At 50.8% G+C, this 22,730-nt stretch overlaps 2 protein-coding genes across 5 annotated transcripts; one reads left to right on the top strand and one right to left on the bottom strand.

Annotated features, from left to right (window-relative positions):
- The first annotated feature begins 6,837 nt into the window (after positions 1-6,837).
- NUDT17 (nudix hydrolase 17) lies at positions 6,838-11,187 on the top strand. Of its 2 annotated transcripts, none has more exons than XM_044271655.1 (8): positions 6,838-7,051; positions 7,133-7,255; positions 7,410-7,593; positions 8,261-8,286; positions 8,381-8,473; positions 8,683-8,781; positions 8,854-8,990; positions 10,877-11,187. In XM_044271655.1, exons 1-8 carry the CDS (start codon positions 7,043-7,045, stop codon positions 11,025-11,027), a joined length of 822 nt encoding a protein of 273 aa, XP_044127590.1. In that variant the 5' UTR covers positions 6,838-7,042; the 3' UTR covers positions 11,028-11,187. The 2 variants fall into 2 exon arrangements, with proteins under 2 accessions (XP_044127590.1, XP_044127589.1); XM_044271654.1 differs by having other exon boundaries at positions 6,838-7,061.
- A 143-nt stretch (positions 11,188-11,330) lies between these two features.
- PIAS3 (protein inhibitor of activated STAT 3) lies at positions 11,331-22,256 on the bottom strand. 3 transcript variants are annotated; one of them, XM_044271651.1, is made up of 14 exons: positions 22,067-22,256; positions 18,349-18,814; positions 17,699-17,783; positions 17,456-17,506; positions 17,107-17,197; positions 16,829-16,963; positions 14,172-14,277; positions 14,014-14,087; positions 13,762-13,922; positions 13,436-13,572; positions 13,168-13,333; positions 12,905-13,038; positions 12,492-12,532; positions 11,331-12,330 (listed from the first exon to the last, which is right to left on the bottom strand). In XM_044271651.1, the coding sequence occupies exons 2-14, from the start codon at positions 18,809-18,811 to the stop codon at positions 12,070-12,072; spliced, it is 1,905 nt and encodes a 634-aa protein (XP_044127586.1). In that variant the 5' UTR covers positions 18,812-18,814; positions 22,067-22,256; the 3' UTR covers positions 11,331-12,069. The 3 variants fall into 3 exon arrangements, with proteins under 3 accessions (XP_044127586.1, XP_044127585.1, XP_044127587.1); XM_044271650.1 differs by lacking the exon at positions 22,067-22,256 and adding an exon at positions 20,730-20,753; XM_044271652.1 differs by lacking the exon at positions 22,067-22,256 and adding an exon at positions 20,595-20,715.
- Between the last annotated feature and the right edge of the window lie 474 nt (positions 22,257-22,730).

Raw genomic sequence — 22,730 nt, 5'->3', positions numbered from 1 at the left:
CTGGAGCAAATGGCAACCCTCAGCCAAAGACAAGGATACACCCATCTACGCTTCCGACTTCCGCCTAGGCTACCACCCAAGGTGTTAGCCAGGAGCTTCAACAAGGTCCAGACTCTGGCCAAGAAACACACAATGCTCAGCCTCATTAGCAGCTAGCTACACAGTATAAAAAAAACAGATAAATCTGGCTTAGAGGCCTTTGTCAGGATTCAGAGGGTACTGTTTTTCCTTATGGAGACCTCCTAGTAGTGGGGTCAGGTGGAGAGAAGAAGCCCATGCTCCTGGTGCTGCACTACCTTCCCTCATACACGATCTGCTGATGGGACAGCTGTTTTGAATAGTTTATTTTTTATCCAATAGAAATGTGCAAGATTTGCATTATTTACCCAGAATGCATTGCTAAGAGTCTGAAAGTTCAATGATGCGACAGCTCATACGCAGCCCAGCTGGACTGAATGGGAGGAGGCTGGTTGGGCTCTAATCCAGTGAGAAGTAACCGCGCACCATATTTGATTGTATACAACTGAATGGGTTCAGAGTAGCCTTTTTTTATATATACTTTAGATCCTGACCATTTGATCCAGATTAAAATTTCCTTCTCAATAAAGACACTGATGTCACACATGAAGGACACTACACACAAACCACTGAAAAAGCTCAATGCCTCTACCAGTTAGATCTTCCAGCCCTCATTGACACCATGTGCAACCATAATAGTAACATCACTGCCATGTTCATTTAACCTAAGGAGAGTTCCAAGCAAAGCACAATGGGAATTTATGTAAATTTAATCTCATATCTCTGCCCAAAAATAATCATCACATACTTATGCACTGGAGAGAGTCCCAACACTGCTTGCTGAGAGGCCTTTGTCAGGAGTCAGGGGGGACTATTTTCCCTTATGGAGACCTCCTAGTAGTGATCAGAGATTAATCTGTCCTTCCTTCATTGTCCGGTGAACAGGTTGATGGCTTCCTGATGACCAGTGAGGGACAGTAAGAGAGAAGGCCATGCTTCTGGTGCTGAACGGCCTGGCCTGATGCACAAACTGCTGATGGGACAAGTGTTTTGAATAGTTTTGTTTTTGTCCAGTAGAAATGTGCATGATTTGGATACTTACCCAGATTGCGTTGCTGAAAGTCTCCCTGAGTGTAAAGAAAATTACAAGTCAACAACCCTCACACAGTGTCTGGTTGGGATCTGCTAATTAATGTCTGACTTTTTGAAATGGTTTGTTTTGTTTATGTGCTCGGTGACGTCACCAGCTCTGATGGGTGTGTTTTAGCGCTGTCCTAGCTGTTTTACTGGAAGCACTAAAGCCCGACCATCAGTGTCTGTGACGTCCCCATGGTGTGCCCGATACGTAACTGGATCTCCAAAAAATGCCTTTGCCCTGCGCGATTTAGCACAGGGCAAAGGAGTGCATCGGAGAGTGAACTGCTCCAATGCTCAAGTCAGGGGGTCTGCCGGGGTAATGGAGGTATGACCGGGTTCGGCTATGAACTGGACAACCCCTTTAGTTCAAGCCACTTACTTATGTATTGTGATTGTCCATATTGCTTCTTTTGCTGGCTGGAATAATTTTTCCATCACTTTATACACGTCTCATTTCCATAGTTATGACCACCCTGCAAAGCATCACTGGTGGTGGTGCTTGCACACTACAGAAAAAAAAGCACCAGCCTATATGTGGTCACACAGTCCCGGCCACCGGAGAGGCCAGCAGTTTATCCTGCATGACCAACGCTGATGGTTTGCAAGGTGGTCATAACCATGGAAACAAGCAGTGCATAAAATGATGGAAAAATTAATCCAGCCAGCAAAGGAGACAATATGGAGAATAATAATATATTAGAAAGTGGCTTGTATTAACTTCTTCAACATAATAAATGATATTTGCTGAAGTTAGACATCCCCTTTAAATTCAATTGACTGACAGCCTTCCCTCTATGAGGAGGAGGTCCTATCAGTGACTGATAGCCTTCCCTCTATGAGGAGGAGGTCCTATGACAGTCTTTCCTCTATGTGGAGGAGGTCCTATCAGTGACTGACAGCCTGCCCTCTATGAGGAGGAGGTCCTAGCAGGGACTGACATTTATCCCTCTATGAGGAGGAGGTCCTATCAGGGACTGACAGCCATCCCTCTATGAGGAAGAGGTCCTAGCAGGGACTGACAGCCTTTCCTCTATGAGGAGAAGGAGGTCCCATCAGTGACTGACACCCTTCCCTCTATGAGGAGGAGGTCCTATCAGTGACTGACAGCCTTCCCTCTATGAGGAGGAGGTCCTATCAGTGACTGACAGCCTTCCCTCTATGAGGAGGAGGTCCTATCAGGGACTGACAGCCTTCCCTCTAGGAGGAGGAGGTCCTACCAGGGACTGACAGCCTTTGCTCTATGAGGAGGAGGCCCTACCAGTGACTGACAATCTTCCCTCTATGAGGAGGAGGTTCTATCAGTGACTGACAGCCTTCCCTCTGTGAGGAGGAGGTCCTATCAGTGACTGACAGCCTTCCCTCTATATGGAGGAGGTCCTATCAGTGACTGACAACCTTCCCTCTATGAGGAGAAGGTCTATCCGTGACTGACAGTCTTCCCTCTATGATGAGAAGGTCCTATCAGTGACTGACAGCCTTCCCTCTATGAGGAGAAGGTCCTATCAGTGACTGACAGCCTTCCCTCTATGAGGAGGAGGTCCTATCAGTGACTGACAGCCTTCCCTCTATATGGAGGCGGTCCTATCAGTGACTGATAGCGTTCTCTCTATGAGGAGAAGGTCCTATCAGGGACTGACAACCTTCCCTCTATGAAGAGAAGGTCCTATCAGTGACTGACATCCTTCCCTCTGTAAGGAGGAGGGCCTATCAGTGAGTGACAGCCTTCCCTCTATGGGGTGGAGGTCCTATTAGTGACTAACAGCCTTCTCTCTGTGAGGAGAAAGTCCGATCAGTGACTAACAGCCTTCCACTTATGAGGAGGAGGTCCTATCAGTGACTTACAGCCTTCACTCTATGGGGAGGAGGTCCTATCAGTGACTGACAGCCTTCTCTCTATGAGGAGCAGGTCCTATCAGTGACTGACAGCATTCCTTCTATAAGGAGAAGGTCTTATCCGTGACTGACAGTCTTCCCTCTATGATGAGAAGGTCCTATCAGTGACTGACAGCCTTCCCTCTATGAGGAGAAGGTCCTATCAGTGACTGACAGCCTTCCCTCTATGAGGAGGAGGTCCTATCAGTGACTGCCATCTTTCCCCTTATAAGAAGTAGGGCCTATCAGTAACTCACAGCCTTCCCTCTATGGGGAGGAGGTTCTATCAGTGACTGACAGCCTTCTCCTTATGAGGAGGAGGTCCTATCAGTGAGTGACTGACAGCCTTCCCTCTATGAGGAGGAGGTCCTATCAGTGACTGACAGCCTTCCCTCTGTAAGGAGGAAGTCCTATCTGTGACTGACAGTCTTCCCTCTATGAGGAGGAGGTCCTATCAGTGACTGACAGCCTTCCTTCTATAAGGAGAAGGTCCTTTCAGTGACTGACAGCCTTCCCCTATGAGGAGGAGGTCCCATCAGTGAGTGACTGTCAGCCTTCCCCTATGATGCGAAGGTATTATCAGTGACTGACAGCCTTCCCTCTATAAGGAGGAGGTCCTATCAGTGACTGACAGCCTTCCCTCTATGAGGCGAAGGTTCTATCAGTGACTGACAGCCTTCCCTCTATGAGGAGGAGGTCCTATCAGTGACTGACATCCTTCCCCTTATGAGGAGGAGGTCCTATCAGTGACTGATAGCCTTCCTTCTATAAGGAGAAGGTCCTATAAGTGACTGACAGTCTTCCCTCTATGAGGCGAAGGTCCTATCAGTGACTGACATCCTTCCCCTTATGAGGATGAGGTCCTATCAGTGACTCACAGCCTTCCCTCTATGGGGAGCAGGTCCTATCAGTGACTGACAGCCTTCCCTCTGTGAGGAGGAGGTCCTATCAGTGACTGACAGCCATCCCTCTGTAAGGAGGAAGTCCTATCAGTGACTGACAGTCTTCCCTCTAAGAGGAGAAGGTCCTATCAGTGACTGACAGCCTTCTCCTTATGAGGAGGAGGTCCTATCAGTTACTGACAGCCTTCCCTCTATGAGGAGGAGGTCCTATCAGAGACTGACAGCCTTCCCTCTATGAGGAGGAAGTCCAATCAGTGACTGACATCCTTCCCCTTATGAGGAGGAGGTCCTATCAGTGTCTGACAGCCTTCCTTCTATAAGGAGGAGGTCCTACCAGTGACTGACAGTCTTCCCTCTATGAGGAGGAGGTCCTATCAGTGACTGACAGCCTTCCTTCTATTAGGAGAAGGTCCTATCAGTGAGTGACTGACAGCCTTCCCCTATGAGGAGAAGGTCCTATCAGTGACTGACAGCTTTCCCTCTATTAGGAGGAGGTCCTATCAGTGACTGATAGCCTTCTCTCTATGAGGAGGAGGTCCTATCAGTTACTGACAACCTTCCCTCTATGAAGAGAAGGTCCTATCAGTGACTGTCAGCCTTCCCTCTATGGGGAGGAGGTCCCATCAGTGACTGACAGCCTTCCCTCTATGGGGAGGAGGTCCTAGCAGTGACTGACAGCCTTCTCTCTATGAGGATTAGGTCCTATCAGGGACTGACAGCCTTTCCTCTATAAGGAGGAGGTCCTATCAGTGACTGACAGCCTTCCTTCTATAAGGAGAAGGTCCTATCAGTGACTCACAGCCTTCCCTTTATGGGGAGGAGGTCCTATCAGTGACTGACAGCCTTCTCCTTATGAGGAGGAGGTCCTATCAGTGAGTGACTGACAGCCTTCCCTCTATGAGGAGGAGGTCCTATCAGTGACTGACAGCCTTCCCTCTATTAGGAGGAGGTCCTATCAGTGACTGACAGCCTTCTCTCTATGAGGAGAAGGTCCTATCAGTTACTGACAACCTTCCCTATATGAAGAGAAGGTCCTATCAGTGAGTGACTGACAGCCTTCCCTCTATGAGGAGGAGGTCCTATCAGTGACTGACAGCCTTCCCTCTATTAGGAGGAGGTCCTATCAGTGACTCACAGCCTTCCCTTTATGGGGAGGAGGTCCTATCAGTGACTGACAGCCTTCTCCTTATGAGGAGGAGGTCCTATCAGTGACTGACAGCCTTCCCTCTATGAGGAGGAGGTCCTATCAGTGACTGACAGCCTTCCTTCTATAAGGAGGAGGTTCTATCAGTGACTGACAGCATTCCCTCTATGAGGAGAAGGTCCTATCAGTGACTGACAGCCTTCCTTCTATTAGGAGGAGGTCCTATCAGTAACTGACAGCCTTCCCTCTATGAGGAGGAGGTCCTATCAGTCACTGACAGCCTTCCCTCTATGAGGAGAAGGTCCTATCAGTGACTCACAGCCTTCCTTTTATGGGGAGGAGGTCCTATCAGTGACTGACAGCCTTCCCTCTATGAGGAGGAGGTCCTATCAGTGACTGACAGCCTTCCTTCTATAAGGAGGAGGTTCTATCAGTGACTGACAGCATTCCCTCTATGAGGAGAAGGTCCTATCAGTGACTGACATCCTTCCCCTTATGAGGAGGAGGTCCTATCAGTGACTGACAGCCTTCCTTCTATTAGGAGGAGGTCCTATCAGTGACTGACATCCTTCCCCTTATGAGGAGGAGGTCCTATCAGTCACTGACAGCCTTCCCTCTATGAGGAGGAGGTCCTATCAGTGACTCACAGCCTTCCTTTTATGGGGAGGAGGTCCTATCTAATCCTGCCATGTGTGATACTGTCTGCTGAGCTGTGTATCTAATCCTATCCTGTGTGATACTGTCTGCTGAGCCGTGTATCTAATCCTATCCTGTGTGATACAGCCTGCTGAGCAGTGTAGCTAATCCGATCTTGTGTGATACTGTTTGCTGAGCTGTGTATCTAATCCTATCCTGTGTGATACTGTCTGCTGAGCTGTGTATCTAATCCTATCCTGTGTGATACTGACTGTTGAGCTGTGTATCTAATCCTGTCCTGTGTGATACTGTCTGCTGAGCTGTGTATCTAATCCTATCCTGTGTGATACTGTCTGCTGAGCTGTGTATCTAATCCTATCCTGTGTGATACTGTCTGCTGAGCTGTGTATCTAATCCTATCCTGTGTGAGACTGTCTGCTGAGCTGTGTATCTAATCCTATCCTGTGTGATACTGACTGCTGAGCTGTGTATCTAATCCTATCCTGTGTGATACTGTCTGCTGAGCTGTGTATCTAATCCTATCCTGTGTGATACTGTCTGCTGAGCTGTGTATCTAATCCTATCCTGTGTGATACTGTCTGCTGAGCTGTGTATCTAATCCTATCCTGTGTGATACTGTCTGCTGAGCTGTGTATCTAAGCCTATCCTGTGTGATACTGTCTGCTGAGCTGTGTATCTAATCCTATCCTGTGTGATACTGCCTGCTGAGCTGTGTATCTAATCCTATCCTGTGTGATACTGCCTGCTGAGCTGTGTATCTAATCCTATCCTGTGTGATACTGTCTGCTGAGCCTTGTATCTAATCCTATCCTGTGTGATACTGTCTGCTGAGCTGTGTATCTAATCCTACCCTGTGTGATTCTCTCTGCTCAGCTGTGTATCTAATCCTACCCTGTGTGATACTGTCTGCTGAGCTGTGTATCTGATCCTGGAGACCTATTCCTATGAAGTATCACTTATAAGACCTTCTCCTCTAGGGGGCGATCTCTTTGAGGTTTTTGAGCTCCACACTCCATCATCTCCCTGGCAGTATTGATGTTTTACCAGCAGAGGGCGCCCACACTCCTCTTTAAGTTTTCTTGCTAAGGATTGTGGGAGATCTCTGCTTCCTGTTCCATGGTTCATGTGGATGGAGGGAGATTTCCATGTGCATTATATAACACATAACCGGTCAGGTAGCGCCCCCGCCTGGTGTCTCTGGATATAATCTCGGCATATGTGGGGCTATGAGCTATGATATAATTTCATCGGCCATGATGGAGTCTGCGAAGCGTGTTCTGGTGCATCTGACCAAAGAGGCTTCGCTGCTTCAATGTGCGAGGTTTGTGCAGGTAAATGGCGGCCATCTCTGCGCTTGTGGTAACTGCTGGCGCTCACTGACAGGAGGCTGTATATTTTGCAGGGCGTCACCGGGCACTTTGCCCCCGAGGATCAGGACCAGGTGATGGTGAACTGCGGCCTGGATCACAATCGGTTCATCATCTCGGATCGGCCGTTCAGCGGCTCCAGACAGGCGCAGTTACAGGTACGTAATCCTCGGGCAGGGAAACGTCATGGGTCAGGCCTCTGGAAAAGGTGGGTGACATGCCCTGTGGTAGCTGTACTGTTACCATAGCAACTGCCATCCAGCTTTTTTATGACTTTTATAACCACCATGTTCCTCCCCCTTCCCCCTTTAGAGGCCGGCCTTCTGTCCGATAAAAAACCTAACCACGGACCAAGTGGCATCTCTGCCGGAGGAGATAAGGGGCCGCGGCGTGGATGTGGGGGTTGCCATCTTGTTGCAGTCCGTCAATAAAAGGATTCTTCTGACCAGACGTTCCAAGGAGCTGCACATCTTCCCCAACGTCTGGGTGCCGCCAGGTCTGTACTGTGGATCCGCTACCTCAGGGGTCGGCTCTGATCCGGAGAACAGGGCCGGTGTCCCCGTTTGAATGTGGGGTGCGCTGGAGATGGAGTACACACGCTAACATGGGGCCCCTGCGCTCGTCACTGGTGGGGACCACAGCAGTTTGACCCCTGTCCATCCAGGGTTAGAACTGGTGACCCCTTACCAAAGTGTCACTAGCAGCTGAAGAGGGACGGCCAGGGAAGCGGTCACATGAGTAAGTCATGCGACCACCGCCATCTTGATCACCATGGACAGGACGGCAGCCTTCTAACAAGTGATAAGCTGAGAGAAACGCCTCTGTACTTCAGGAAAACAATTGGTAAGAATTGGTTGTTCTCCGTTCACATCCAAAGCTGCATCCAGAATTCTCAGCGCTGAGCTCTGAGACTGATGACTCTTCACAGCCTAGTAAGGGCATTCGAGAAGCCTACAGATCTGTAAATGCAGCTTTAGATGTGACTGGAGTATAAGCTATGTCTACAACCAGGTGAAAGCAATCTTCCTACTGTCAGTAGGGTGAACACTGATGATGGCAGCTGCCATTACTTTGTATGATCCGCCATGTTGGTGGAAGCCATGACCCTCCACCCTTAAAGATTCACATGGCCTAGAGATGATGATATGGTCTTCTCTTTACAGGAGGTCACATGGAGGACAGAGAACAGGTAAGCTGCTTGTTAACCCTATGAGCCCTGCTCTGGCTGTAGGAGTCACTTAACCTCCTCGATCACTGATCACTGGTCTCTCTCCCCTTCACAGCTCATTAATGCCGGCCTGCGAGAACTTCAGGAGGAGACGGGGTTAAATCTGCAAGGCGCCAACCTCCCCTGGAGCATTCTGGGATTGTGGGAGGTAAGTAAATATCTAAACTTGGGGGGGGGGTGTTTGAGTATGGCTGCCCGCTGGCATCACTCCCTGTGACAGTAACGGTTGGTATACTAGAGGAGTGTTTCCTGTAGCCGTGGCTTATACGTCCTTGGATATGGTGCAGAAGGGGGTAACCGTGAGTTTGCTCCGCCTTGTTGCATGTCTTGGATCCCTTATCTCTTTCTTCCACATAGTCCGTGTTCCCACCGTTACTGAGCCGTGGCCTGCCCACACGCCATCATATTGTCACTTACCTGCTGGTGTCATCCAATGAAACCCACCAAGAGCTGCAGGTAGGTGATCGGACAATCAAAACCATTGTTGTTGTGGATAAAACTTGAGCGCGGTCATTGTGCCATCTCCAGGAGAAACTCCAGCCAGATGAGCGGGAGGTGAGCGCCTGCGCGTGGCTGGATCGGGAGATCGCAGAGCAGATTGTGACCGCCGCAGAAGGAGAAAAGGATTCTGGGAAGAGAAGTACTGGTCTGCAGCCTCCAATAACGTAAGAGGATAGCTGATGGGTCAGAGCGATGTTCTGCAGCTCTCTAGAGAGGTCAGGGGTGTAACAATCTGCAGGATATCACTATGTACAGTTGTGTTCAAAATAATAGCAGTGTGTTTAAAAGTGAATAAAGCTCAACATCCTTCAAATAGCTTCTATTTCTATCCACACAGATGCATTGGGAACACTACGCCTTCTATTCCACATCAAACATGAAGTAAATTATCAAATTTGTGTCGTTCCTCTAAAATTTTTTGAAGAAAAGCGATTAGATTGTTCAAAAAAATAGCAGTGTTTGTATTCTTATTTACAAACTCCAACCTTCACTCTATAAACTGAGAAATGTCTGAAGGTTTTCTTTCCTCTGAATCCAGTCACTAATACTCAGTTGTATAACCGCTGTCTCTGAGAACTGCTGGACGTCTGTGCTGCTCGGAGTCACCACCTTCTGCCCCTGTGACCAGGTTCTCCAGCCCAGGAGGATCGGACGACATTCCACAGTTCTTCTCTATTTCTTGGTTTTGCCCCAGAAACTGCATGTTTGATGTCACCCACAAGTTTTCTATTGGATTAAGATCCGGGGATCGGGCCGGCCGCTCCATAACGTCTGTCTTGTTGGTCTGGAACCAAGATGTTGCCCGTTTACTTGGGGTCCTTGTCTTGTTGGACACCCGTTTCAAGGGCATTTCCTCTTCAGCATAAGGCAGCATGACCTCTTCAAGTATTCTGATGGATTCAGACTGATCCATGATCCCTGGTCTGCGATGAATAGGCCCAACACCGTAGTATGAGACACATCCCCATATCATGACGCTTGTCCACCATGCTTCACAGTGCACTGGGGCTAAATTCAGTGTTTGGGGGTCGTCTGACAAACTGTCTCCGGCCACTAGACCCAAACAGAACCATCTTCCTTTCATCAGTCCACAGAGGGTCTCTTCAGGCCGTCAATGTGCTCTTTGGCAGATTGTAAGCTCTTCAGCCCACGTCTTGTTTCCAGCAGTGGGACTTTGCGGGGGCTTCTTGCAGATCGCTCGGCCTCTTCTCATTGTAACAGGACTCATAGGGAACTTTACACCTTCTTTCATCTTCCTGGAGCTGATTGTCGGCCGAGTCCTCGCCATTATGACTATTCTTCTATCCATTCGAATGGTAGTTTTTCGCTTTCTTCCACGTCTTTCAGGTTTTGGTTGCCATTTTAAAGCATTTGCGATCATTTTAGCTGAGCAGCCGATCATTTTCTGCACTTCTTTATATGTTTTCCCCTCTCCAATCAATCTTTTTAATCAAGGTGCGCTGTTCTTCTGAACAATGTCTGGAACTACCCATTTTCCCCAGAATTTCAGAGATAAATGCACTGTAACCGGCGTGTAAAACATGTGCCGCCTTCCTTCCTTAAATAAGGGCAATAATTGCCTCCTGTTTTTCAAGGAATGAATGACCTCAATCATTGAACTCCACGCTGCTATTATTTTGAACATGTCCCTTTCAATTAGTGATTTAATTACACAGAATCTGCAGCATGTCATGACTGTTGGGTTTCTATTACTCTACTACACCTGATAACAAATAATTTACTATGTAGAAATATCATTTCTACCAAAACCAGTGATCAGGTTGGTGATATCTGACTGCTATTATTTTGAACACAGGAGGTAAAAAGCTATGTTCTGCAGATCTCTAGAGAGGTCAGAGGTGTAATAATCTGCAGGATCTATCACTATGTATCTGTCAGGAGGTAGAGAGGACAGAGCGATGTTCTGCAGGCTCTAGAGAGGTCAGAGGTGTAATAATCTGCAGGATCTATCACTATGTATCTGTCAGGAGGTAGAGCGGACAGAGCGATGTTCTGCAGACTCAGTAATCTTGCTGTCCCTTTCTCCTAGCATCACAGAAGTCAGCGGTCGATCACTGATACAGAAAGACCTTGCTCTGTCTACGCTTCTTAATACGGCCCCTATAGAGGGTGAGGATACGGAACGCGTGAGCACCGGTACAAAGTACGCGCTGGAGCTGTGGCTGCAAACTCTACGCTGAGAGGAAGTTCCCTAGAGGTCCTTTACTCTATTGTACTTTTAATACTATCAGTATAGAGGCCTTGGAAGACACGACAGGACACAGCGCCCCCAGAGGCTGCGGCAGACATGACAGGACAAGCACTGAATAAATAAAAGGGGTTTATTCCCGTTTAAAAAGATTTTTTTTTGCCTTTCTTTTTGCCTTGGAAGATGTCGCCTGCGCCAGCTCTGCCTCAGTGAGTACGAAGAACAGACTAAATACAGATAAGTCATAGATTTAAATACATAAATATGCAGATGACGGTGATGCCGCTACTACCGCCGGATTAACCCTCCAGCACCAGGAAGGATATCTGGAATATTCCTTGGTGAGAGGGGTACGTGACCTTCATACAGAACAGGGTCTGGTCTTTGGAGTTTGTAGAAGTAAAAAAAACTGAAAATATATCATTGTCTATTGGCGTTTATCTCTGTACAGCGCTAGGAGGAGGCGGCAGTGAGCGTACGGAAAAAAAATATACATAGAAGGCAACGAAAAATGTCATATCCGAGATCAGAATGCAGTACCAGCTGGTGCCTGTAGATGGCGACCTTAGTAGTCTCTAGCACCACCTACAGGCCGTAGGGGTATTGCAAGCAACATCTCCCTGTGTCAGGTAATTGAGGAATGATGCGACTCTACAAAAAGTGATGAAAAGAAAAAAAAAATTGATTGAACTTGATAATTTCCAGCAGATATCAGTCACATATGGATGGCTTGACACTGGAGATACGTGATTGGGGGGGGGGACTTCATGTAGCTGATTTCAAGGAGCAGATCATTAAATAAAAAATAGAATCATCCGATATAAAAAAAATGCCATGATGGGAGTCGTAATACTAAAATGAGCGCTGGGTTGATTCCTCGTGGTCACTGTACATTCCCGCTGTCCGTGTGCCGCCGGTTTCCATAGGCCATGGCGTATAATGCTTCGGAGTTTAAAAAAAAAATGGGGCCTATGGAAACAGAAGTCAGCCATGTCCTCGCTGGGGTCCAGCTTCCTGGGTCAGGACCCTGCTGATCAGTCCAATGATATAATGTCCGGTCTGCACCCAGGTAAGGTCGGGGTGGAGTTCTGAGATCCGCTGTGGCCGTGACTGTCCCGTAACGTGCTGGTGGAAACAATGCTACTTATCCGGCTGGCGCCATTGCTTGCCCCGTGGGATCCTGTTATGGCCTGGGTGAGGGGGCTCATGTAATGCGATGGGGGGGCCCGGTACTGGAAAAAGTGATTGAGGGCGTCCTGTTCATCCAGGGAGGTGATGACGGATGGGCTGTAATGCTGAGGAAGAAGAGGAACAGGAAATGATACATGAGGCAACATGCATTTAAAGGGACAGTACACCTACATATTTCAATGGCTAGGGCAGGAGGTCTTCTGCTCTACAGGAGACCTCTGCCCCTCCTCTAATGGTCACGTGCTACTTTCTTGGTTGCGCTCACCTGATTGTCCGTCGTCTGAAGGAAGGAGAAGATATCGAGACCTGAGGAGAGGAAACAGGAGACTGTGACACATGACGATACCAGGGCAAGCAGTGCAGTCCCCGTGTCACTGGTATATCCCCGACACTCAGGCACTGATAAAACTGGTCTCTGATCACGTGATCGCCATGATGACCGATCAGTGTGATCACCGATTTATAAAAATTGGAATTGCTGATTTTCCCATTAACAAAAAAATAAATAAAAAAAATCCAGATTAAGGGGTTAAAACGCAGAAGACTAATGTGTGATGCAGAGTGTTATACCAGATGGGATACTGAATACCAATCAGAGGGCAGGCACCGCTCCGAAGGCCATTAGTTGTCTTCACGTTAGCGGCAGATGCTGGAAGAATTAACCCTTCACACATTTACCTTGAAGGTCGCTTGGTACTGGGAAGGTTCGGTGGTAGTCGGGTAGAGGAAGGGTGGAGAGGTAATCACTCCCTATAGTGGCCATAGGGGGGCTTCTCAGAACAGACGATGGTTGATGGTCAACGCTGATCACCCTAATAAAAAATAAAAAAAAGACAAGAGAGTAAGACTCCACGTGGGGGGCATTTCTCCTACTCCATTCCTGCCACTTGCACCCCCCACCCCCGACACTATGGTACAAGTTAATAGATAGCAGCTTGTACCCTTTGGATCCGACAGAGGGTATGGTCGTTGAGGTGATAGGACATGGCCTCTTGGGCGCAGGCTCGTCCTCGTCTGATGAGCTGTCCAGGGTTAGGTCGATCACTTCCACCTTCTTCTTGGTCTCGGTGTTGTACTTGAGGTCAGAGCTGAGGTTGTAGATCATTCCTGTTGGAAGACGATAAGACCTAACAGGGCAGCTCCTTGGAGGAATGTGACAGCTCACCAGACGTTACCCCGGAGTCAGACGTGACTACGTCCAGCACTTACCATCAATCCCTCCATACGATGTGGGCTGCAGCACGTCCGGCTTCTCCTTCTTGGGCTTCATCGGACACCAGGACCCGTCCTCCATGAACTGAATCTCATCGCAGTCTGTGCAGGAGTTCAGGATGTCCATGAAGAGACTGCAAGAGAAAAGGCAACATGAGCAACTCTACCCACAGCCACCACTAGGGGGCCCCATCTGCAGGCAACCCTTCATTTTCAGGCTCATAAGGTGACATGCCTGACTCTATATGATGATATTAACCATTTAATGGCTTCTCTGCTGAGGATGGCGACAACCACAGCCCAAAAACCATCCTGTGACTCACCCGTCTATAATGAGCAAATCGTATGGCGCCTTCTTGTCGCACACAGGACACGTCCACGTTGGTTTTTTCTCATTCATTTGCAGGTAGAGGGCAGCATCGAAGCACTGGAGGTGGGTGCAGGTGATGGCCCTACAGGGCACGGTCAGACGCATCTTCCCCAGCTGCAGAGAGAAGGGCAGAGGATTATTCGCCATGTTCCTTCTGTATATTTATAGGACTCCTCTGTGTATGATCTGCAACTATCACACTCACCGGACACATGAGGGAGACCCGAAGGCTGGTTGTGGCGATCTCACTGTCGGGGTCGGCCGTCAGCTTCTCTTTTACTATTGTGTGAGAAATAAAGGAATAAGTGTAAGAGGTCGATCTGCGGAGAGATGTCAGGGGTCGGATGGAGAGATTGGACTCACTCAGTGCTCTGGAATGGTCTGGGTTCCGGATGCCTTTGGCGCGGAGTTTCTGCAGAAGGGTGACCGAGGTCAGCTGCTTCACCAGGTAGACGGACAGCGAGTAATTCTGCAAGACAGAGAGTGTCAGGAAAAATGGTGCCAAAGTAATCACCCATGGCACCCCCTCCTACAGCCATACAGTGATGAGAGGCACCCCCTCCTACAGCCATACAGTATAAGATGAGAGGCACCCCCTCCTACAGCCATACAGTATAAGATGAGAGGCACCCCCTCCTACAGCCATACAGTATAAGATGAGAGGCACCCCCTCCTACAGCCATACAGTATAAGATGAGAGGCACCCCCTCCTACAGCCATACAGTATAAGATGAGAGGCACCCCCTCCTACAGCCATACAGTATAAGATGAGAGGCACCCCCTCCTACAGCCATACAGTATAAGATGAGAGGCACCCCCTCCTACAGCCATACAGTATAAGATGAGAGGCACCCCCTCCTACAGCCATACAGTATAAGATGAGAGGCACCCCCTCCTACAGCCATACAGTATAAGATGAGAGGCACCCCCTCCTACAGCCATACAGTATAAGATGAGAGGCACCCCCTCCTACAGCCATACAGTATAAGATGAGAGGCACCCCCTCCTACAGCCATACAGTATAAGATGAGAGGCACCCCCTCCTACAGCCATACAGTATAAGATGAGAGGCACCCCCTCCTACAGCCATACAGTATAAGATGAGAGGCACCCCCTCCTACAGCCATACAGTATAAGATGAGAGGCACCCCCTCCTACAGCCATACAGTATAAGATGAGAGGCACCCCCTCCTACAGCCATACAGTATAAGATGAGAGGCACCCCCTCCTACAGCCATACAGTACAAGATGAGAGGCACCCCCTCCTACAGCCATACAGTACAAGATGAGAGGCACCCCCTCCTACAGCCATACAGTATAAGATGAGAGGCACCCCCTCCAACAGCCATAAAGTATAAGATGACAGAGGCACCCCCTCCTACAGCCATACAGTATAAGATGAGAGGCACCCCCTCCTACAGCCATACAGTATAAGATGAGAGGCACCCCCTCCTACAGCCATACAGTATAAGATGAGAGGCACCCCCTCCTACAGCCATACAGTATAAGATGAGAGGCACCCCCTCCTACAGCCATACAGTATAAGATGAGAGGCACCCCCTCCTACAGCCATACAGTATAAGATGAGAGGCACCCCCTCCAACAGCCATACAGTATAAGATGAGAGGCACCCCCTCCAACAGCCATAAAGTATAAGATGACAGAGGCACCCCCTCCTACAGCCATACAGTATAAGATGAGAGGCACCCCCTCCTACAGCCATACAGTATAAGATGAGAGGCACCCCCTCCTACAGCCATACAGTATAAGATGAGAGGCACCCCCTCCAACAGCCATAAAGTATAAGATGACAGAGGCGCCCCCTCCTACAACTATGCGTTATAAGACGAGAGCAGGGCTCCCTCCTACAGAAAAGAGAAAAAAAAAGAAAACAGTGTGTCAATCAACCAGATTGGCCCTCCCTGGAGAAGTAAGTTCCGCTATTTGAGCTGCTAATGAAGTAATTTTACGGATGATCTTTGATGAAGCCCTCTGTTTAAGGTGTCGGTACGCATCCTGCACTTTGTCTATTTATTTATATATACACATTTTTTATACCTATTACTAGTGATTTTACATTGAATTTAGTAGTTTAGCTGATATCAATAGAGGTGCGCGGCGCCGGACACCTTTTTCGGTGGTTAAAGTTATTTTTTCCTTGTCTTTAATTTTGCCCCCACCTACAGCCATGTACTATAAGATGAGGACTGTACCCCCTCCTACAACCATGCGTTATAAGACGAGAGCAGGGCTCCCTCCTACAGTCGTGCACTATAAGATGAGGACGGTACCCCCTCCTACAACCATGCGTTATAAGACGAGAGCAGGGCTCCCTCCTACAGCCGTGCACTATAAGATGAGGACGGTACCCCCTCCTACAACCATGCGTTATAAGACCATAGCAGGGCTCCCTCCTACAGCCGTACACTAAGATGATAGTGGTGCACCCTCCTACAGCCGTACACTATAAAATGAGAGTGGCGCCCCCTCCTACAGCCGTACACTATAAAATGAGAGTGGCGCCCCCTCCTACAGCCGTACACTATAAAATGAGAGTGGCGCCCCCTCCTACAGCCGTACACTATAAAATGAGAGTGGCGCCCCCTCCTACAGCCGTACACTATAAAATGAGAGTGGCGCCCCCTCCTACAGCCGTACACTAAGATGAGAGCGGTGCCCCCTCCTACAGCCGTACACTAAGATGAGAGCGGTGCCCCCTCCTACAGCCGTACACTAAGATGAGAGCGGTGCCCCCTCCTACAGCCGTACACTAAGATGAGAGCGGTGCCCCCTCCTACAGCCGTACACTAAGATAAGAGCGGCGCCCCCTCCTACAACCATGCGTTATAAGACGAGAGCAGGGCTCCCTCCTACAGCTATGTACTATAAGATGAGAGCGGCGCCCCCTCCTACAGCCGAGCATTATGAGAGGGATACCACCCCCTTTTACAGCCTGTACTATAGGGGGAGCCAGTCCCACAAGGACTCTGATCACTGTGTTACCTCGGGTTAACACTTACTCTGCCAAACTCCGACGACCAGTTGACAATGATGTTGTTGGGCACAGTGGACGACAGCCGGATGAGCGGGGAGATGTTGATGGGTCTGCTCGGCCTTTTAGGCTCCGCTCCATTCTTGGTGGGAGGTAAGTAGCCCTGGATGTGGGAGAAGGAAGGAATTTTCTGAATTTCATGTGTATTACCGCCACCTACTGTCATGCATCCAAACTTCCACATAACGATTCCATCGGTCATAAATTTCAACTTCAGGAGATGAAAGCCCCGACTATTTTACTCACTGGCAATGGGCACAGCTTCCCGTTCACCTTCACAAAGAGGTTGGGGGGGAAGTAGTCCTCCTGCGGACAGCTGGTCTCACACAGACAGAACCTGGAGAAAGACGTCAGGTTATAAGACATCGCCCCTCCGCTGCCTCGTTACACACCAAACAATTATCTATCGCGTTGGCAGCCGAGTCTACACCCCCATACGATGACGCCGTGCCACCCTGCAGTCTCTGCCAGCCGACCAATGTTATTTTTACCAGACAGGGAGCTCTGGCGGTTAACCCTTCGCTCACCTCTGCGGAGGTGGCAGAAATTCCCATTGTAAAGTCGGAGCACCGATGACCCTATGAGGTGTACTTACCTCAGCTGGACCTGGACTGTGTAATCACATTTAGCACCAGGCAGTATGTCTCTGAGGAAAAAAAAAAACACATAAAACTCTCATATAATCTATAGTCTGGAAAAGACAACATACATAGTACAGACCAGCCGCTCTCCCAGGACATGCTGGGAGTTGTAGTACTGACAGCTGGAGTGTACGGATGCAGAAGGCCATAGACGCCTCTCCGCCCAGTCTGACAATCAGAACACTTCACCCACTCACCTTGAACTCAGGATTTGATGGACCTGTTGGGGCGTCAGTGCAAAGCTAAAGTGGGCCTCTTCAAACCGTTGCGTGTTTGTGGAAGCTGGAGGGAGACAACGGAGGAACTGAGTGCAAGGATAAGGTGACCACCAGATGGTACCGGATTAAAAGGCTCAGCTAAAAGTGGGGGAAATACCTGCCCTCACCTCTAGGGGGCCTTCTAACCTAGTGACCCCTCACCAGTCAGATGCCCAGTGAAAGTCCCAGGGTTAGCATTTCAGGACCCCCTAGTTTAAAATTAAACTAGGGGGTCCTGAAATTGTTTCTCGGCGTCAGATTGTGCCGTGTAATTGGCGCACTGCTGCCGGCAAACAATGATTCAGTATGGGGACGAGCGATGGCATTAGCGATCATTTGTCCCCATAGTGAGGAGGCGATTGCTGCATGTAATAGCCCCGGTCTCCACCACTAGCGAGCAGGCGATCACCGAGAAGGAACGCTTCCCTCCTGACAATCGCCTGCAGAATGTATAGGTGTCATAGGGCCCTTACATTGAGGAAACCATCTCAGTGGGGGCCCACGTGGAGGAACAAGCTGTGCAGACCTGCTTTGATGAAGGTGCCCCCCACGATCCATAGAGCAGAGAGACAGGTTGGCGTTGGACTCACCCAGTGTGGTTGGTTTGATCAGCTCATCGTAGACATCGTAGAATGGAAGCCTCTTCATCTTGACATCTGGGTGGACTGGGTGTATGGGCGGGGATAGGTGCTGAATGTCCGTCTCGTGTTTGGGACCAAGCATGGGGATAGGGGGCAGCACAGATGAAGGAAGGGTGCTCGGCATGGTGCCGCCATCATAGCCCAGGTGGCACACGGCACCCTGAGCCAGTGAGTTAGCATTAGGTAGCGCCCCAGTCTGCATGTGCAGCATGGTCAAGTCTGTGGTGCTGAGGACCTTGCGAGGATATCTCCTTCGATAGAGCTCCTTGATCTTCATCAGGATGGTCGGGTTGCAGCCAGACTTCACCAGATGAAGGGCCTTGGAGAGAAGCTCGTGTTTCCGTCCACTCTTGTTCCTGCCGGCAAAACCCAGAAGAACTAGCAGTTCGGAGACTCTAAAGCTCATAACCATGTGCTGGGGGAAGAAGAAGAAGAACAAGATGAGCCTCAGACCACCAGGAACAATGAAACCCCTTACACTAATACCCTCTGACTCGCGGGTCCACAATGACCACCTGACACCGGCCAGGAGACGCCATGGCCATACCCCATGATCTGGCAGAGACAGAAACCACAGGACAACTGTGTGTGGTCACTGGCATGATGGTGCTTCTACCCCTACCAGTGCTGAAGCTCAACCAGTATTGCCGGTGACAAGATAGCCATCTTTCCATCCTCCTGGTCTTCAGCAGCTCCTTGTAGTTCTTGCTGACAGCACCCAGTATTGTCCTACTGTGAACCCCTAAATGACCAGAACTGTACCCCAGAACGTGAGGCTCACTGACCCATGTCAAGACCGGTGGCCGTACAACTTGAGGCCTGCGTGACCTGAATTGCGTGGTTGACTATGATGTGATCTGAGTCTTTTTTGTCCCCTTCAGTCTCTGTACAGTAGTTTTGGCTCACTGCAGGTGGAGGTGAAGTTGTTCTGTTAGTCACATGACACCCCATGACGGTGACAACTATGTGCCATAAAGCCACAAGATGTCTTCTCATTATGCAACTGAAAACTTCTTAAACTTTCTACCGTGTTTCAGTTCCTCATTATTTTCTAGATCTCTGCTTGCTGTGAATGAAAACATTCTTGCTTACATCCAAGGGCCTGAGAGCCTGTCCTGACCGAGGGCGGCCGGAGGGACAGGAACTGAAACTAAGCAGATGAGAAGGTTCCAGAATCCCGCTGGTATATGGTGTATATGGGAAGTGCCGTGAAGAACAGTCTCATAACAGTAATGTCATAGGAGGGCCCCCTGTCACGATAAGGCAGCAGTAGTGGGGGCCCCCCCGTCACGATAAGGCAGCAGTAGTGGGGGCCCCCCGTCACGATAAGGCAGCAGTAGTGGGGGCCCCCCCGTCACGATAAGGCAGCAGTAGTGGGGGCCCCCCCGTCACGATAAGGCAGCAGTAGTGGGGGCCCCCCCGTCACGATAAGGCAGCAGTAGTGGGGGCCACCCCGTCACGATAAGGCAGCAGTAGTGGGGGCCCCCCCTGTCACGATAAGGCAGCAGTATTGGGGCCCCCCCCCGTCACGATAAGGCAGCAGTAGTGGGGGCCCCCCCTGTCACGATAAGGCAGCAGTAGTGGGGGCCCCCCCTGTCACGATAAGGCAGCAGTAGTGGGGGCCCCCCTGTCACGATAAGGCAGCAGTAGTGGGGGCCCCCCCTGTCACGATAAGGCAGCAGTAGTGGGGGCCCCCCTGTCACGATAAGGCAGCAGTAGTGGGGGCCCCCCCTGTCACGATAAGGCAGCAGTAGTGGGGGCCCCCCCCCCCGTCACGATAAGGCAGCAGTAGTGGGGGCCCCCCCTGTCACGATAAGGCAGCAGTATTGGGGCCCCCCCCCCCCGTCACGATAAGGCAGCAGTAGTGGGGGCCCCCCCTGTCACGATAAGGCAGCAGTAGTGGGGGCCCCCCCTGTCACGATAAGGCAGCAGTAGTGGGGGCCCCCCCTGTCACGATAAGGCAGCAGTAGTGGGGGCCCCCCCTGTCACGATAAGGCAGTAGTAGTGGGGGCCCCCCCTGTCACGATAAGGCAGCAGTACTGGGGGCCCCCCCCTGTCACGATAAGGCAGCAGTACTGGGGGCCCCCCTGTCATGATAAGACAGCAGTACTGGGGGCCCCCCTGTCATGATAAGACAGCAGTAGTTCCAGGCTATATACAGGGTCAGCACAGGACACCCTGGGATGGACACATACACTGAGCCGTCCGCCGTCCTCAACTAGGCCTCATCTCCGTCCCAGGCGTCTCTCAGCTCACGACCCAGCCTCCCCATCACTATTTCCCGCAGACGTCACAGCCGAGTCCCGCTGTTTTCTCCCCGGTCCCGGTACCTTGAGCTCCGTCAGTTCCGCCATCTTGAGACATGGTTCGGCAACTGGGGAGAGCCAGGGAGTGGGGAGAAATAGCCGGCCTGGCCGGGAGCGTGAAGGAGAGGCCGGGAAGGGGGCAAGGTGGTGAGGCCACAGCCCCGGGAGCGGAGCCCGCCGTTACCACAGGAGGAGGACCCTCCATCACTGCCTTATCATCACTACAGGGGGGACCCTCCATCACTGCCTTATCATCACTACAGGGGGGACCGCTCCATCACTACAGGGGGGACCCCTCCATCACTACAGGGGGGACCCCGCCATCACTACAGGGGGGACCCCGCCATCACTGCATTCTCACTACAGGGACCCCCCCCCTGTTACCACACAGGAGGAGGACCCACCATCACTACAGGAGGAGGACCCACCATCACTACAGGGGGGACCCCGCCACCCCGGCCTTATTACTACAGGGGGACCCTCCATCACTGCCTTATCACTACAAGGTGAACCCTCCATCACTACAGGGGGACCCCGCCATCCCTGCCTTATCACTACAGGGGGACCCTCCATCACTACAGGGGGGACCCCTCCATCACTACAGGGGGGACCCCGCCATCCCTGCCTTATCACTACAGGGGGGACCCCTCCATCACTACGTTATCATCATAGGTGGGGGACCCTAACCCGATTATGCCAGTAAGTGGGCATGGTACATCTGTGAAACCTGCAGGGCAATCTGCCATCCACACTCCCTGGGTGACATAAGGACACGGGCAGCTGCCGGCGGATATGTAACAGGCGGGCACCAGGCGTCATCCCCCGTGAAGCCTGGCAGAGACCTGACACCGTGTCCGAGCTGCCCTCACCCACCATTAATACCCTCCTGTATGCCACGTGTAGGCACCAGCCGGGCACCGCCAGCCCACCGTGACCTTGTAGTCCAAGTCCTGGCATGTGAGGACTGCCCACAACTTTCTCCCCCTGGCACATGATGCCCCTGCCCACTATGGGATCCACTGTATCCGCCTTCTATCAGCTCCTCACAATGAAAACATCCGGATACAAGGTGGCAGGACACCACAGGAGGGCAGAGTCTGCAGAGTGCCCCCTGAAGTGCCATTTATCCACAAGTCCCCACCAGGCGCCGGGCAGGGCAGGGTTAATGCGGGCAGCAGAGGGTTAAGCCGGTCCCCAGGAGGAGCCTTTGTTAACCATGGAGCCTGCGAGCCGCCTAAAGCTAGAGATCTAACCCCGGGGAAGCAGAGGATAGCCCCCCACGAGTCCGCCCTGCAGGGGGCGCTGCTCTGGGGGTCTGCCGGGGCACACAGTGCTAGTGCTGTGGGGGGCATTGTACTTACCCAGAGCAGGGGCAGCTGGAGGGGAGGCTCTTCCTGCAACCCCCCCTTAGTGCAAAGTGCAGTCCTGGAGGTGCCCCCCGGTCTTCAGAAGCTCCAAGACCCCCAGCCAAGGGGAGAAAGAGGAGAAATCGGCGACATCCGACCCCACAAGCCTGCACGACTTTCACTTTATGGAAGTGACTGGTCTCAGGAAATGCACTGGGCGCCGGCTCTCTACCGCCCCCAGCGGCGGCCACCGGAAGAGACCTGGACTGAGCCTCCACCTCCTCTCATCCCTGCCCAGGGACCACATGTGCCAGGCGGATGGGACAAAGAGCTCGATCTATGGATCCCCAGGTCTATTCCTGGGAAAGCTGGGTGAAACACAACATGGCTCCCTTGGGAGTAATACATGAGTCTAACTGGACTTCAGTAGTTTTGTTACCTACCCAGCTTTCCCAGGACACTATAGGTGGCATTGCCAGTGCCCAATTGGGCCACATCATTTTATTTTTATTAAATGGGCACAATCAGCCATCTTTCCCGAGGAGCTTACACTCTAATTACAGACAGATCAGCTTGCAATAGGGATGAGCAGTCATTGTGCCAATGACGTATCTAATCCTCTCCTAAAAATGGCCATGTTCCTCTATGGCAGACTTAAAGGGGATGTCCAGTGCTGTGA

The sequence above is a fragment of the Bufo gargarizans genome, chromosome 11 (genome assembly GCF_014858855.1).
Source record: "Bufo gargarizans isolate SCDJY-AF-19 chromosome 11, ASM1485885v1, whole genome shotgun sequence".
Taxonomy (NCBI): domain Eukaryota; kingdom Metazoa; phylum Chordata; class Amphibia; order Anura; family Bufonidae; genus Bufo; species Bufo gargarizans.
Note: the sequence above shows the minus strand (reverse complement) of the source record. Positions and strands in the feature narration are given on the sequence as shown.